Raw genomic sequence first — 17,002 nt, 5'->3', positions numbered from 1 at the left:
GGTAAAAAAAAGGTTAGTCCACCTTTTCTCCAGAAAAGCTCCAAGACTCCCAGTGCCTCCATTACCATGAAATCCATGAACCACTACCTTCTGTTATGCTACCTTACCTCACTGCAACGGGAGACAGACAGGAACAGTCCTGGGTATCTCAGCACCACAGGAACCACAGCCCTGCCCCTGGACATGCTGCTTTGCCTTGTATCTATCTGCATGCTTATTCTCTGGAATTTTGGCTAGTTTGGGTTGCTAGTGGTCTGATGGACATACACAACTGAGCAACATCAGAAGGTGTAATAGATCTTTTAATCCCCTATGTGGACAGGAAAAAAGGATAAAAGGAAAAAAAAGGAACAAGTTTTTCCTGTGATTACTTGTGATTCAAACAATCTTGTCCCCACACAGCTACGTTAGTACAGAGGATACCTTCAAAAGATGTTCAACTGACAAGCTCTGATCCTGCAATTTACCTGATGGAACAGAATGTATTCATTTCCTCATCAAGCAGCAAGACTCCACCAGTACATAATGCTCTGACTGAACTCCTTCTACTTCTGTTCTCTGATTTCATCTACACCTTGGCAAATACAGCAATGCTTTGAGTTCTGGAGCAGAACAAAAAATAAATGTCCTTCTGCTCAGGATATGGTTTCTGTTCGCTTTACTCCCTACTCCAGCCCTTAGATTAGAACCTAGAATAAACACTACCCAACTTCAGAAGGACAGAGAAGGATTACAACCATACACTCTCCCTTAGCATATCTACCCCAAAGTGGAATTTTATTAGATGGTCCCTGTGAACATGACTTCAGCAGGGATAAGTGAACAGGGCTGCGAGGTCAGTGGTTTGGCAGTAGTTCTGTCTAAAGAGGTAGTTTGTACTAAGTAACATCTTAACTTCACAAGCCACACTATCTGTTTTAGCCTTTACAGTGCACTGCTCCTCTCTCTCTGCATGACCAGTGACTAACAGCTGCCCAGAAAGCGGAAGGAAAAACTCTTTAAAGACATTGTTTGCTTTTTATTCAATTTCAGGACACCAGTATTACAATTTTTAAATCACATAACAGCATCAGTTCAGGGACTGCCCACCAGCAATGCCTACAAAGAGGCCAGAGATTACAGACCATCACCTCTGAGTAACAACATCTTCCCTTATGCAATATATATGGCTGGCAATGAATTTCCATCTCCTGCTTCAAGCCAGCACATCCTTCTCATGACAGGAAGAAGTGGAGTTCACAGCAGGTTTCTCAGCTTTTCAGCACAGATTTATTCCCAATCATGAAATGCAACCACAGAAGAGCCCACATCAAATTACACTAAGTCGCCGTACTGAAAAACAGCACTGACACTTTAGCAAGCTCATGCCTACTGGCACCTCAGAGCCCATAATCACATGCCTCAGGGCTGTTCACCAAATACAGCTGGAGGTAGTTTTTGAATGTCTGTGTGTCAGTCATTATAGCCTTGACAGCAGGGTCCTCCTTCATGGCCTCCATCCAGCGTTGGAGCTTTGGTGCGTGATTCAAAGTGCTACAGGAAAAGGGAAGAGACTGAGTTACACAAATGGAAAATTTGGAGGGCATGAAGGAAGGAAAACAGCTTCAACAATTCCATTTTACTACTTTCTCCCTCCCAGTACAATGTTCAGCTTAGAGCAGGTGACAGGTATAGATATCAGGCCATAGAAGACAAACTAGCATTTGGAATGTGCAAGAGTTCTTATGGAGCTTGTGGGCTCTGCAAAGCCCAGCAAAAACACAATAGAGCACTTATTGTGCAAGGTATCACCATGTTTTTGCTTCCTGTTATCCCTGCTGCAAAACACACAGCTCTTATTTATCATCTGCCCTGAGCTGAGGGCAGAGGCTTGTGCTCCACTGCCTCCCTCTGGAATGCTTTGTTCACAATGCCTCTTGAGGCAAATGCTGTGTGCAGTGGTTGAATTCTTCCCCCATGAACCTCTGAGCCTTCTTGAATACCAAGAAAAGCTGTGCAGTTTGTACAACCCTGCAACCCAGCAGCTCAAAACAGACAGTCTACTGAAGAAATTGAGGATCTGACTAACAGATTAAATCCACAAACCCACAGATATTAAAAACAAACTATAACCAACAACAACAACAACAAAAAAACCACCTCATGTGCATAATCTGAGGTTTTGGATAAAAAATTTGTACTTAGGCTGCTGTATCTCCATCCCCTTCAAATAAAGACTATTTTCATCTATGATACTAGGGATGGAGATAAAGTCTTGTATTTCAACCACTTCTTCCAGGTCTGTCACAATTATTTGGTAGGAAAGCACAGCTGGTGAAAGAAAGGCTATTTATAGAAGATCCTTGAACAACTCATCTTTTTTTTTGTAAGATGCTTCCCCTCAACTGCAACATAATACAAGCCTTCTTCAGCAGCCCCCATGAGTGTCTCGTTGCTGCATGTATGCAAAGAATATGTATACTGGGGCACTTCAGAACTCACTAGAAGCTAGGCAAGGTACTTACTCTTTCAGCTGGAATGCTTCCAGGCGTTCAAACCATGGCCAGATCATGTAGTCAAGCATAGAGATGGAGTTCCCACCAAAAAACACAGTGTTGCGTTTGGACAGAATCTGTGAAGGGCCAGAAATGTCAATTGTCCCCAGAAGAAAAAGTACAACAGAACAATATCAAAAAACCCACTTCATAGAGGGATGCAGGGAGACTGTAGGGATCAGACAGCAAATAAAGGATATACTGTATTTCTCTTGTGTGTGCAATATTGGCAGAGTACAGTCAAGCTTAATACTACGGCTGCTATTTCATAAACTGTCAGTCCAACTCTTTTCCACAGATTCAAAAACTGTCACAAAATATGAATCACTAGCAATCTGCAGCATGTGCACAAACAGAGGAACTTAGCTCTCAGAATCTGTCAGTTTGTGATTTCTTACTCCTCAAAAGTCATTAATGGCACAGACTAATCAAACATAACACACACGCATTTCTTGAGCAATAAATCCAGCTAAATTTAACATCCAGGTAAGTAAGAGTGCCATTTTAGAAGGGACTCTTTTCCCATGGCAGTTGAGGCGAAGTGGTGTTAGGGAAACATTTCTAACATTACATATCAAAGTGCATTTCATTCCAGGTGCAAAGGCAACAGGAAGCAAGTGTAAGTTACACCAGGAAGAGATCCTCACAGCACAGAAAGCAGGGTCACAAAGAATCCAGCAAGTTCTCCCATTACACTGGTAGTTGTGATGCATTTTTAAGTGCCATGGTCATCCAAGTTTAACATGCTTTAATGACCCTCCAGAGCTTGGTCTCCTCTTTCATTAGACTAGTCCCTCTGTTTTCAGGCATTTTAAAGGTGAAACTCAAGAGACCTTAAAAATCTTTGTCTTTTTGGACACTCACCACTATTCTATACTTGTATGGCATTTATTCCCTGTGCCTTAACCCCCGTGATCGAGTAGAAATGTCACAGCAGCCCTTCAGGAAGCATCGAGCTGGTTTGAGTTTCCAGGTGTCTAGCAGAGCACAACCAGCCACTGCACAGGTGCAGAGATGGGAGCACAGCCCCCTCTGTTGGGCAGCAGAAATTGAAATACAGAACTGTTTAGAAACATTTCCCCTCTGGAATATCACTTGTAATAGGCTGAGGGAAGTTTGCACGGCTCTGTTCCTGCCTCCCATCCTCAGCTGACTGTCAGCTGCTGCTGCAAAATCCTTCAGGGCATAGTAAAATAGAAACACTGAAGGAACAGCAAGTATTTCACTGCATTGATCAAAAGGGAAGATTAATCTTCCCTGAAATACAACTCTATTAAACATTAAGGAAAGTGAAACACACATGACTTCCCTCAAGAACTCATTTGTCATCTGCACTACTCCAAGCTTAGGCTGATCAGACAAACAAGACTACCCTGAAAATGACTCAGCATGTCCTATGACTCTATCAACTCTTCTTAATTGATTCAGACAGGCATTAGTTGTGGATGCTAAAGAAGCAGAAGGAATGGGTTCATGACAAAGGCAAGTCCAACAGCTGTTCAGACTAGCCAAGAACCACTACTGACATGGACTGTCAAGTGATTAATACAGCACCAAAGCCACCTGACAGCTGCTGGAGCTCTGCTGAAGTTGCATTACACCTCGAGTGGCAGAATATGGTCCAGGGCTGGATTTCTACAAGGCACAGATTATATTCTGCTTCTTCCCCCCCTCCTCCCCCCAAAGGTAATCTGTCAAATGAAAAAGACTTTATATCATCAGCATGTCTGCACTGATTTCAGCAGAGCTACAGAACAGATGCTCTTCAGCAGCTCAGGCTCCTCAGCCCTTGCCCTTAGTACATCCTGCAAGGTGTCCATACATTTAAAGCAGAACAAAGACAGCCAAGGTAACAGCAGTCAGCTAGAATTCAAAAATCTCCACAAGTCCACGCAGTCTTCCTCATCAGATAAAGTTTAGTTTAGCTACTTGACATTTACTCTGATGGTGCTGGTTGTGCATTCTAGGCTGGGAGTAGTAAACTGAAAGATTGTTCCTTGTTGTAGCTACCAACTAAATGAGAAGAGATCTATCTCCAACGGCCACAGCATGAAAAGAAAAAAGAGATCACACAAAGGCTGACAACCTACTCATTATCATGAAACACTCTTACCTCTTCGAATTTGCCAAACTTTTCAGCAATCTCTGCTTTCAGTGCTGTGGTGTCTTGTCCATCTTTGACTGCCAACACATGCTTGAAAAGTAAGGGTGTTATCTATAAAAGGAAAGTATGAAGTCTGTAATGTTCCTATTACAATAATATAATTCAGTCACTCAGAACTTAAAATGTTAACTTAGATGTTAAGATATTAAATGCAAGTTAAATTTTAAAGATTTGACTTTAAAGAGCTAAATAAAGTCCATTAATAAAAAGCTTCTATACTTCAGAAAAGGTAAGCGAAGGCTTACAGGAAAAATTAATACAAATAGTAATGAATTTTAATATTGTAATAAGAAGAGAATAGTGAAAAGAAGGGTACATTTCCCACCTGCACATTTTCTTTCTTGCAACATGATTCCCTGTAACCCTCCTCCCACCAGGTCTATCCAGAAAGGTCTGTTGCAAATATATCCTCCCTTCTATCCCCCTTCTTTGTCCACATCTCTTTGCATCTTTTGTTCCTTCCTCTCCTGTCTCATATCCAAGCTGACTTCTTTCACTTCCTAGACTCCTCAAAGGATATGCTTGTACAGAGAGGTTAACTGCAGTCAACCACCTCCAAACCAAAATGAGAGCCAAACCCAGCCTCCTTATACATGTCAACAGCCACATACCATCTCTCACCCATGGTTGTAGGCTCTCTCCATCAGGCACTCCTCACATTCTGCATTCACACAGTACTTCCAACACAAATACTTGGGTTAAATACAGCAATTGTCACTGTGTAGGTCTCAAGTATTCAGCTGGTTTCTAACCTCTACTAACCTCTACTAACCTCTGCTCTATTGTACGATGCTCAAAATCCTACCTCTTCCTGCACCCATCCCCACTCATAAGTGCTGGGAGCAATTCAGAGACACAGTGGTTTGTATGTGCTCACATCAAGAGACCCCACATACCCCCTCCAGTTATTTAAATGGTTTTCCCAGACACAAGACCTGCCTCAAAAGATGGAAGCAGCCTCAGCAACAGAGCTGCAGTTTTTGGTGAGATGCTAAAGTAAAAAACATAATCCTACACTACTGATCAGGCACTACCTTTGAGAAGTCTTCCAACATCATCTTCTGACGGGCTCGCTCATATGGGTCTGAAGGCATCAGCTTCTTCTCTGGAAATGCCTCATCCAAATATTCACAAGTGATTGGGGACTCCCAGATCAGTTGGCCCTTGCTGGTCTCCAGAACAGGGACCAGCCCAGAGGGGTTCTTCTCAAAGAACCAGTCAGGTTTGTTCTTCAGATTGATGTTGACTACTTCATGGCTAAAACAGCAAAACAACCAAGACCCAGACAGGCTCAGTTCTGCTACAGTCCACTCCATACCATGGTGAAACACAAGCCATTACACCTCAAAAGTTCAGTATTGAGAGCCTGAATCCTCATTCCCCTGCACTCCCCCCATTTTCCCTGAAGTCTTTTGCAGGACTAATCCTTTGATACAGAGATAAGATACTGCCATACTTTACTGGAGAAAGTCAGGACTGACTTAAAATGAGTTGTTTGTTGAACTAATAAAAGACACGCACAGTCTGCAAGCACACAACAGAGGCAGCCCTTATTGTCATGCTAAAAAAAAACGGTCAGAACTCAGCACACTTATCACATGTGGGTTCAAGGGCATTCTAAAAAAGTAACACTTTATTACCAATAAGCTACACCTCAATTAAGAAATGCAACTGAACTTTAACCTGTCCTTAAACCAAAGAGCAAATCAGGAGAGCATCCTACCTACTTATCTTCCCAACCTAAAATAGGTGTTTAGGGTAAAGGCAAAAAGATACTGATAAAAAGATTAACAAGCCATAGGTTAAATGCTGTGCTATATGTGTGACCCCACAAAATTCCCAGTAAACCCAAAGGTCTGCTAAACACAGCTGAACCTTCAAAACCACTGAAAGGTTACCAGAAGGCAACTACAACATCTAGCCATAAATCACTTCCAGAATCACTACAAGAAACCTCCCAGCACTAAATAAAGACAGAATTATACTGGCCTGGAAGTTTTACTGCATCTACTCTTTCAAATAAAAAGACCCATGGAAAAAATAAAATGAACTCAACTCTCACTTTGCTGTCAGGAGTTCTGAATGGTAAGCATTCCCTACGTTACATGAACTCCCAGACCTACATTGGTTAATAAACCACTGGGAGGCCTGCAACTTGGCAGAATCAGGAAAAGATGTAAAAACGTGACTTTTAAGTTGTAGACTGAGAGAAACATTGGACCTCATTTAAGAACACTGAAATGATATGGCTATCTTGAAAAAGAAACAAACACAAGTACTGAATTCCATTAGCTCACTACAGCACAGGAATGAAACCATGTTGTAGAACACAGTGTATTTCCTCTTTCAAAAAGGCCACTCACTAACTATTGTGTTTTGCTGGGTAGTAACACAACAGAAACTTGTAGCTCCCAGAACTTTCACTGCTGCTCTCATCAAAAACAAACAAAAGTGTATGTTATGTCTCTACTCACATTTACCCAGGATAAGCTCCAATGCTATTACTGTAAACATTCGGGATGTTTACTCAACGAGAAGAAAAAAAAAATAATCAGCTTGGGGTTTTTCCCTATGGATTTGGGCAATGCTTGCAGGCACAGGGCCTTTTAGGGATGTCCTGTGCAGGCCTAAGAGTTGGACTTGATGATCCTTGTGGGTCCCTTCCAACTCAGCATATTCTGTGGTTTACTTTGGGCCTTTACATAGTTAATTTCATACATGTGCTTCAGAACAGCCCTCTCCCCTCCCCCCCCCCACAAAAAAAAAGCTTTAGAGCAAAACCACTCGCAGACCTCTTTTCAATCAGTTCTTCCAGGACTGTTTTAACCAAGAGCCATTTAGGAGAGAAGGGAAGGTTGGGCCGCCCCCGCCCCGTGGGGTGCAGGGGCCGCGCAGAGCTCACCTGATGCCCTTGGCGCGGAGAACCAGGCGCGTTCTCTGCGCGAAGGGGCAGAACCTCATGCCGTACAGCCGCAGCAGCCCCTCGGGCACGGGCCCCGGCGGCGCGCTACCTGCGGGGAGAGGGGTGTTAGCGCCGGCACTCACCCCGCGCCCCCCACAGCCCCGGCACCGCACCGCTCACCCTTGCCCAGGCTGCGGGAGCGATCGTTCGCCATCCCGATACGATGCGATGTGCCACGATCCGCCTCCTCCCACCGTGCCTCCCTCGCCCCAGCGCCGGCGGCCCCGCCCACGGAGGGAGGCCCCGGGGCGGGCCGGAGCCAGCGCCTTTAGCGGGGCGGAGGTCAGGGCCCGCCTCTCTCCTTCCCTCTCACTCCGGGGGTCCGGCGCCCGGTGTCGCCGGCCCGGCCCGGCCCGGCCCACACTTGCCCAGTGGTCTCTACTTGATCTGACCGCCCTCCCCACCCAGCTGGGACAGGCAGTGTCAAGCTGCTCTCCGTGCTCCCTCTCTGTGGTTATATCCTCAGCACAACAACCCCGCTGGCTCCCCCGTGTAAGTGGGACACCCACCTCCGAACTCCACCCCGCAGGCCAGGTGTTTGTTTATAAGCGCTGCCCCCAGCAGCTGACGAGGCACCAGGCTCTCCTCATTGCCTCCTCCTGCTACGGCAGTGCTCCATCACCTACTACCCTGCAAAATCCACAGTAACAAGGAGGATTTCTCTTTCCTGCAGCTATTCTGCTTCATGGTGAAAACACAAGAGGAGACAGTAGATAACCCAGCGGACAAGGGGGCACAGCAAAAGTTAGATTTACCTTCTTTACTACCTTGCAGTCATAGAGGGATTCGTGCTTGTTCTGCAAACGGGGCCTGTTGGGAGCATCAGTGTGTGCATAGAGCAAAAGAAAGAACCAAAGCGCAGACTGGAGTGCTCATCTTCCTTTTTGCTCCCTCTTCGGTTGAGATGAGCACACCAGGGCCTTCCTTATACCGTTTTTTCCTGGGGTATAACAGTGGAAGTCGAGGAGCTTTCCTCTTAATGTGTCTTACACACAGTGTTCAAGTTGATACATAATCAGAGAAGTAAAGTGATTCCCTTCCCGGGGCTCCACACACTTCCACCTAATCTTCAGGTCAGAGCTCTTTGTTATTAGGAAACAGCACATTTGTAGGGACCAGAGGGCTGAGGCAGCCCTTGCCAAAAGGGAGAGAAAGTCCTGGCCTTCCTGGCAATGTACACATCCCTGTCAAACCCCCAAGGCTAATAGAGGGACTGGGGATTCTCCAGTCTCATCAGTGGATCCGTACTTGTACAGCAGGGAAGTTTTGCCTGTTAGGACTTTTGGTTCCTCTGAGTACCTATCCTTAAGAAAGATTCAGCAAAATTTCAGGTGAAGAAAAAAGAGAAAGTTAATTTGAAATTCCTCATAGCAATTAAGAAATACACAAGCAGTTTGTTGACTCACAACCTGGACACAGGCACATGGGAAACCAGAGTAGCATTACAACACCCACATGCTACAACAGGCCCTCAGAGGCACCAGAGAAAATAAACCTACTTCCTCATTCTCTCCTGGTTCTGTGTGGCACACAAAGCAGCTCTGGAGACAAAAGGTAAGGAATAGGCTTGTCCTGCTGCCTCTGGACAGGAATGTCATGCTCCACTGTTCCTCTACAGCACTGTGAGTACACAGCACTTTTACAAAACTGCATGCTGCCACTGTAGAGCTAAGTAACAGCAAGCTAACACAAGCAGGCAAGGCACTATAAATTATATTCCTCCCTTAGGAAAGGGAAAAGAAGATTTTGTTAAATCTGCTTTTTAAGTGTTTGAAGGTTCTTACAGTATTACTAGGCTAGAAGCCACAAGTACACAGGGAAAGACCACAGCTGTACTTCCTCTTTTTTTTCCAGCAGACTTCTCAGCTCTCTGAAGCTTCAGGAGCCCCATCTTACAGAGTCCAAGAACTGTAGTACCTTATAGAATCATTAAGGTTGGAAGAAACAGCTAATATCATCAAATCCAATTGTTCACCCAGCACTACCACTGTAGTAGAAAATGGTATCTACATCCAATATCATACCAATGGAAGCCTATTCAACCTAAGGCTACTGAAGGCTCATACTAAGACTTAAATCATCTTGTCCATGAGCTGCTTTTTGCTGATGCCGCCCTTGTTGCCCACACAGAAGCAGCTCTGCAGTGTTTAACATCCTGCTTTGCAGAGGCTGCTGAGCTTTTTGGGCTGGAAGTCAGCTTGAAGAAGACAAGTTTTCTACCAACCTACACCTCAGGAAGTCTTCCATCATTCCCATATCATCATCGGCAAATCAGAGCTCAAGTCAGTCCAGCAGTTTAATTATCTGGGAAGCATCATTTCCTCGGATGGTAAGATTGACAAAGACGTAGGCAACAGGTTAGCAAAGGCATGTAGTGCTTTCGGAAAATTCCATAAAAGGGTTTGGTGTAATAAACACCTGAAGAAAAGTACAAAGGTTAGTGTTTACAGAGCCATTGTACTGTCTACTCTTTTATATGGAACTGAATCATCTACTGCCACCGCTTGCAACTCTTAGAACGCTTTCATCAGCACTGCCTCCATACAGTACTAAACGTTCACTGGACTGATTATGTGACTAATGCATCTGTTCTTGAACAGGCAGCAGTTACGAGTATTGAGGCCATGTTGCTGAGAACACAGCTGCATTGGGCAGGGCACATCTCCAGGATGAAGGACCACCGCCTCCCTAAGCTCATGTTCTACGGTGAACTTGCCACTGGCTGCTGCAAGAGAGGAGCCCCAAATAGGAGATACAAGGACTCCCTGAAACAATATCTCAGCTTTGGCCATTATTGATCATCACCATTGGTCTACTCTGGCCTCCAGTCGGGAGACATGGAGACATACTCGACATAACGCTGTGCTTCTTTTGAGAACACATGCGGAATCATTCTTGAGGAGAAAAGACAATGCAGAAAGAATCGTGTCTTGCCAATACTGCCTAAGGAGACTTTCCATTGTGCCTTTTGCAACCAGACTTGTCTATCTCACATTGGCCTTTTTAGCCATCAGCGCGTTTGCAGCAAGCGTGGGTAGAGCCCTTCTTAAATCTTCATTTGCAAAGCCTAGCCATGATGATGACCACTGTAGCCCCTAAGCCTCTAAATCCAGCGCTAGATCCAGATAACTCGTAAATACCTCCAAGGAAGGAGGTGTTCCTCATAAACAAGTCCACCAGGAAAGGCACAAGAGGTGACAGAAGAACAGTTCAACTGTCTCACTAACAGAAGGGCAGATGACACTGGCCAAGGAGTAGGGACACACAGGGTGACCGACAGAAGGAACCCACGGTCACTGGGCCAGGATCAGAAGTAGCTACTGCTGTCTTGCTGGCCCTTTAAATACCCGCCCGCGCTCAGTGATTGGGTGGCGCACGAGCGCGGGCCAATCAGATGTGCGCTCCGAGCCTGGCCAATGGCAGACGCCGTTGCTGTTGCCAAGGCACGGGCGGCAGCGGCGTCGGGGGCCATGGCGGCGGGGTCAGGTCCCGGCAGGGAGCTCCCGGCCGAAGAGGCCGCGCTGGAAGTGAGGTGGGGGCGGCCGGCACAGCCTCCACAGCCTCCACGGGGGCCCCGCGGTGGTGGGATCTGACAGGGCAGCGCGGGTGGAGAGGGGAAGAAAACACGTGCTCCCATTTCCCCCTTGCGTGTAGCAAAAGAAGCCAAGAGCAGAAGGTCCTCAGAAAAGATAACAAGAAGTTATTGCTGGACATAAATATCTCAAGACTAGTAATTTTAATATGTTTGTAAGTATGAGAGTGCCGAGGCTGTAGTACCATCTTCTTCTGAGTACAAAGGGTCAGCAGCTGAGCTGATCTTATGGCTGGCTTATGTTCGTGAAAGGAGCATAAAAGTGCTTCTAGCAATTACAGAGAACAAAGGTCTCTCCCAGTCAAATGCTCTCATTTGGAAGAAGAGCAGAGATGGAAATTAGAAGAGAAAGTGGTAACAGCAGTGTTGTGCACAGAGGGTGCCTGTTACACTGCTGGAACTTTCCTGCCGTGGTACTAGCAGGCTAAACTGACATCCTCACTTAGTGATAAATCCCTTTGATAAAAGGACCCTGATGTTTATCCACACGATTTCTGAAAGGTAAAAACATCTGCAGGTAGTTATGAATTTGTTGACATGTTTTAAGTTCATAAGCTGACTCTGCTTCAGTAATTTATTTCAGACCTTGTGTAACACATCCTGTTTACATTCCAGAGTTTTGCCATGTTAAAATACTGGTGTCTTTAAAGCAGAACAGTCCTTCTGGTTGGGTTCATATAAACACAAGCTGTGCCTTCGTATTTTCTTTATTTTATGGGGATGAGATGAACTATGAAAGTGTAAAAAGGTTAGACAAACACAACAGGGTCCCAAGTACAAATTGTAGCTCTGCAGTTCTTTCAGAATAGGGGTATATGCTTTACTGTGATATATGAGTACAAGACCAGAGTCTGTGAACTAATTTTATTTTTAGTGAAAACTGGAAGAAATACAAACATTTCTCCGTATTCTTACAGCAGTCTGTTGTGCTCCATCAGGGTAAGATTGACCCTGTGTTTTTGAAAACACTGAACTGGTGACTCATAATACAAGATCTTGAAGTTATTGTGGTTTTGCAACATTGTTGTGAGGATGAGTCTTAAAAATCTCAAGCATGAGTTCAATGTAACTTAGGCTACAACATTCCCTTTAGCACAGCATTTTGAGAAATGTGTGTCATTGATTAGTGTGTTAATGTTCAGTTGCTCTATTTCCAGCTGGGTTCAGGGATTCTCAAACAAGAGCTTTGGCTTTATCAACAATCAAACTGTCTGCTACCCCTGTGGTAATTACATCCTCTTCCTGGACATTGAAACAAAGAAGACGACAGCACTGCAGTGTCAAACGGGCCCAGTGGGAGCCTTTGCAGCAAATGCCAGCAGTGAAGTGGTGGCCTTTTCTGACCAGAAGCTGAATCCCATCATATATATCCACCATTTTCCAGAACTGAATAAACTGACGGAATTAAAAGGTAGTGATGTGGTAACCTTCCTCATCACCATTTCATTAAAACAATACTTTAATAATCCAGTTTCTGAAGTTATGTTTTTTTATAAGACTTAAAAAACAGTGTGACAGGGAACTGTCTCAGGACAAGATTCATGGAAAGCAGTGGAAGGAGTTTTCCACTGCACTGCTTTTACTTAGGTTCAAGCTGGGGAGGAATATGACAATACATAACAAAGTTGATCTAAAAGGAAAACAAAAGGAATTAAGTGGAATTAGTTTTAGGAAAATATAGTTATAATAAGCAAAAAAAATCATACTGCAGTAGGCTCTGAAGCAGACTGCTGAAAACCACATGAGAAACCTGAGATGTGAAAGCAATGAGGGTTCTTGCAGTTAAACTTTGAAGTCTGGAATCTAGTGTAGATTTTTGCCTGCCTCATAACATTTCTCTCCTTAGTTAAGTTGCTTATCCTATACATGTTTCAGTTCCTTTGTCATTTAAATAAAGATCATACTACTTGTTTTTTTCATGTACATAAGTGAAATTATGACTGCAAAGGATTTCAGGGTACTTGGGGAAAAATACTTTCAAATTCAAGGTATTATTGAAAGAAAAAATAGAAAAAAATCCAAGAAGTGATGCATAGGGAACATTTTTACGATCAAATCAAAAGAATAGTGTGGAGTGAAGCAGAGAAATCAAGGGCCTGAAGGATATCTTTGAAGAATTAAAATGGATATAAGGGAAGTGAGAAGAGTATTTGTGATAATGTACAGTAAAGTCTGGGGCAATAAAAGACCGTGTGCTTTGTTTTTACATTTCAGGTAGTGCTCAGCTGGACTACACCTTACTTGCGTTTAGTTTCACAGGCCCATATTTAGCCAGTTACTCCTCGATCCCAGAATTTGTTCTTTCAGTATGGTAAGAGTTTTAAAAAAAAATCTCTAATACCATTTGCATTTAATTCATATTTTTGTGTGTGTGCTTTTTTTAGCATATATAAATAAATGTAGAACACATACTGGTTGCCGTCATCTCTTTTTTTCCTGATTGATTGTTGTCTGCAAACTTTCTGTAACCAAAATTGCTGTTTATTTTCTAGCATTAGTCAAAATGGCTGTTAATTTTACCAGAGCTATCTTCTACCTTCTTCCAAATTTTGAGTTTTGAAGTACTTCCAAAGTCTTCAGCATCATAACTATCTGTTCACTGTTGGAAGTTGAGCACCATGCTGTTTGTGGAAGAAAGTTGCCTGCTGAAAAGAGGAAAGGGATTCTAAAGCTGAGTTCTGCTAGTTTGTCCCCCTAGACTGTTCAGTGGTCCTCTTAATTACTTTTGCTTGATCTTAGTTCTGGTTTATGATTTTGCTCAGTAACGTGGATTACTGGATTAGAACATAATTCTCTGCTTATTGTCACTGAAAATATGTAATGTTGTGCAGATACAGAAAGTTGGAATATTTAATATTTTAATTGTACTGTGAAAATACAGTCCTGCTCTTGCCTCCATTGCCAGCAAGCTCCCATTGATTGTGGAGTGGGAGGGTGGAGTAGAAGGAAGACGAGCAAGGACAAGTAGTAGTTTGTATACTCCCAAATTAACGATCTTCTCTTGTACAATGATCAGTGAAGCTGCTCCTGTAACTTCAGAATTTTAGTAACGATAGTAGGTACTACTGCAGATGCCTCTTCTTTATCCCTTATGAAGAAGAATAACGTTTGCTGTTCAGGAAGGATGTCTGTGTGTACATCACACTAGAAACCAGCAAGACAGCCTCGCTGGCCTCAAGAGCTGACACATTTGTCACTTACAGCAGGAATGACACAGCTGGTCCAATGTGTTCATTGTGTGCACTTAAACTAAACTCCACCATCTTGACAGACTTCTCTAGATTATTCTTAAAAACAGAAATACCTAGAAATGTTTAAATGCTTTAAAATAGTGGCAATTTCCAAGGCAAAACAATTTTAACCAGTTTGAATCAGTTTGTTACAACTATCAGCACCTAACTGTCATTAAAAAACACCCTACATTCCAGTCAGAAAGAATTTAGTAACAAAATCCAATTACTTTACAATATTAACCTTAGAATTTATAACTTAGAGATGTGTGAATTTACTGTGAAATCAGGACCTTCATTTTTGTAATTGGGTTATATTGTGCATTCACTGTAGAAATGTGTGTGTACAGATGATAGAAACCTCAGTGTTTAGCATCCTTAAGGTGTCATTACAGTATGATGATAGCACAGCTCCTGTATTTTAAGGAACTAATTTGGAATCAGAGATATAAGAGATGTTTTGAAAGCTTTGTTGGTCTCAAAATATAGAAAGTGTACGGATAACTAAAAGCTGCCTTTTACCTGAGATATTTTATCCCTAGATCTTTATTCTTTTCTGTACAAAAGAGAGCCTTAATGCCAGATTCTTTTTCAGATACATGTACCATATAGTTTCAGATCTTAGTAAATGATCTACTATAAAAGAGGGATGGCATTATCTGTTAGGTATGAGACGAGAACATGCTGACAGAGTTTTAGAAAGAAATCTCCATTTATATCTTTGAAATTCAGAATTGCAGCTTATAGATTCCTGTAATTTTAATGAGGGTTACTGTATACGTGTGAATACTTCTCATTTTTTGCACATGCTGTCAATGTTAACAATTGTCTTGCATCCTAATCTATTTCTGTGAGTGAATTTATTGCAGGCCAGAATAATGGGATTATACTAAATCCATTTACAGCAGAGTATGCATTTTAGGCTTTTTCCTCTTACCAATAATGACAAATACTAAAGATATAAATGTTATTTAGATTAACAGTCAGATATATTGTCCAAGAAATTAAGAAACAGTTTTAACTGTTTTCTTCAAGTGACGTTAATCAGTTCTTGGACAGCACCTAAAAATGCAAACACAATCAAGAATTAATCTGGATAATGGAAAAACATGCAAATTACATGATCAGAACATAAAATAGCTGTGGACAAAACATAAAATATACTGGACAAAGGAGAAGTCAGTGGAAAGCAGCTTCCCAGGCCTCTGTCAGCTATACATAACAGCTCCACACAAATTCTACCCCGGTTTGTGCCCGAGTTAGTTAATGCAGCCATAGCTTGTATGTCTGCATTCACAACAAAATTACTGCATTAACTAAGAAATTAATCCATAGGTAATCACAGGCTGTGTTTTATTTCCTAATTATGATACCTTCCCGCTGCAAGCATTACAGTCATTATGTTATGGAGGTGTTAAGCAAGGCTGGGGTGCTGAAGAGTTAATTGTTTAGGCCCATTTGAGTAGTCGCTGATGGAACTGTTGAAAAAAAAATCCATTTCTCTCGACTCTTTTGTTTTTTTCACAAGAGGAAGCGCATGATAATGTTTCTAAAATGTTAGTTATTCATTTTCTAGCAGTAATAATTTTATGTGTGGATAATTAACCACATCCTTTTCATTTTCAAGAAGACTCAATTTGTTTGGCAGCAGCAATTTTTTGTCAGTGACGAGGTATTTGTTTTCCAAACTGAATCTTGAACGTCAGTCGTAATCACATCCAAATCTTTGGCTTGAATGTTTTTACTTATTTAATGGATTTTATTTTCTTTTACTCTCCTTAATGAAGGAACTGGCAAGAAAATATCCTCCTGTGCAGTGATTCTCAGCCAGGGATAACAGCAACCTCTTTAAGTTTTAACCCTATGAATTGGCAACAACTGTGTTTTGTTGGCGAGAGCTCCGTTACCATCTGGCACATTGAAAGGATTGAGGACGAGCATCACCTTAAGCGAAAGTAAGTGAAACACCCTTTAGGTTGAGAGTAAAATATAGAAGTATATTTTAATAGCTAAGACTAGCAACACATCTATTTGCAAAGGATTTAATCCAGTGCAGTTCATCTAGTAATTGCTAAATCACAAGCACTATGAATCTGTCTAGTCAATCAAGTGAATTGAATTTATGATTTCGTTTCTTACCACTCACATGACCGGATTATGCACACCATGAAGCTAATACTAATCAGCTGCTTTGGCAGCCTCCATGAAAAGCTGCGTGGCTGAATTAAGGTAGTGCCTGCTCTGCTTTTCTGTAAGTAGATATGTTGAGCATTGCTTTTGTGGCTATGACACCATCAAATTTGGATCCGTTTCTTCTTTGTAAGTATAGTTAAACAACATGTTGTTGTAATCACAAATTGTCCCAAAAGCAGTATCAGTTTTCTATGTAATTTCCAACTTGTGTGGCTAATTTACAAGTCCAGAGAGGGTGGTTCTGCCAATGCAATTCACTGAGCACACTAAACTAGTATTTCTGTATGCTAAAATGTTTTTTGAGGTTGGTATAAAAGTAGTGTGTAT

At 42.6% G+C, this 17,002-nt stretch overlaps 2 protein-coding genes across 6 annotated transcripts in view; one reads left to right on the top strand and one right to left on the bottom strand.

The window, feature by feature from the left end:
* Window positions 1–1,246: 1,246 nt before the first annotated feature.
* Window positions 1,247–7,911, bottom strand: GSTO1 (glutathione S-transferase omega 1). The gene is made up of 6 exons (XM_027648143.1): window positions 7,781–7,911; window positions 7,601–7,709; window positions 5,733–5,955; window positions 4,648–4,749; window positions 2,505–2,611; window positions 1,247–1,533 (listed from the first exon to the last, which is right to left on the bottom strand). The coding sequence occupies exons 1-6, from the start codon at window positions 7,812–7,814 to the stop codon at window positions 1,380–1,382; spliced, it is 729 nt and encodes a 242-aa protein (XP_027503944.1). The 5' UTR covers window positions 7,815–7,911; the 3' UTR covers window positions 1,247–1,379.
* Window positions 7,912–11,061: 3,150 nt separating this feature from the next.
* CFAP43 (cilia and flagella associated protein 43) overlaps window positions 11,062–17,002 on the top strand; it is a 42,166-nt gene continuing 36,225 nt past the window's right edge. For 4 of the 5 annotated variants that reach the window (XM_027647985.1, XM_027647984.1, XM_027647982.1 and 1 more), the window contains exons 1-4: window positions 11,062–11,192; window positions 12,410–12,663; window positions 13,467–13,563; window positions 16,270–16,437. In XM_027647985.1, coding sequence (XP_027503786.1) covers window positions 11,077–11,192; window positions 12,410–12,663; window positions 13,467–13,563; window positions 16,270–16,437 — 635 coding nt within the window. In that variant the 5' untranslated portion in view covers window positions 11,062–11,076. Of the gene's footprint in view, window positions 11,193–12,409; window positions 12,664–13,466; window positions 13,564–13,644; window positions 14,217–16,269; window positions 16,438–17,002 lie in introns of those variants that run through there. The other variant, XM_027647986.1, reaches the window with a different exon arrangement.

This window comes from Corapipo altera, unplaced genomic scaffold, assembly GCF_003945725.1.
Source record: "Corapipo altera isolate COAL_440 unplaced genomic scaffold, ASM394572v1 56, whole genome shotgun sequence".
In the NCBI taxonomy this organism is placed as follows: domain Eukaryota; kingdom Metazoa; phylum Chordata; class Aves; order Passeriformes; family Pipridae; genus Corapipo; species Corapipo altera.
This window is presented reverse-complemented; position numbering and strand designations above follow the sequence as displayed.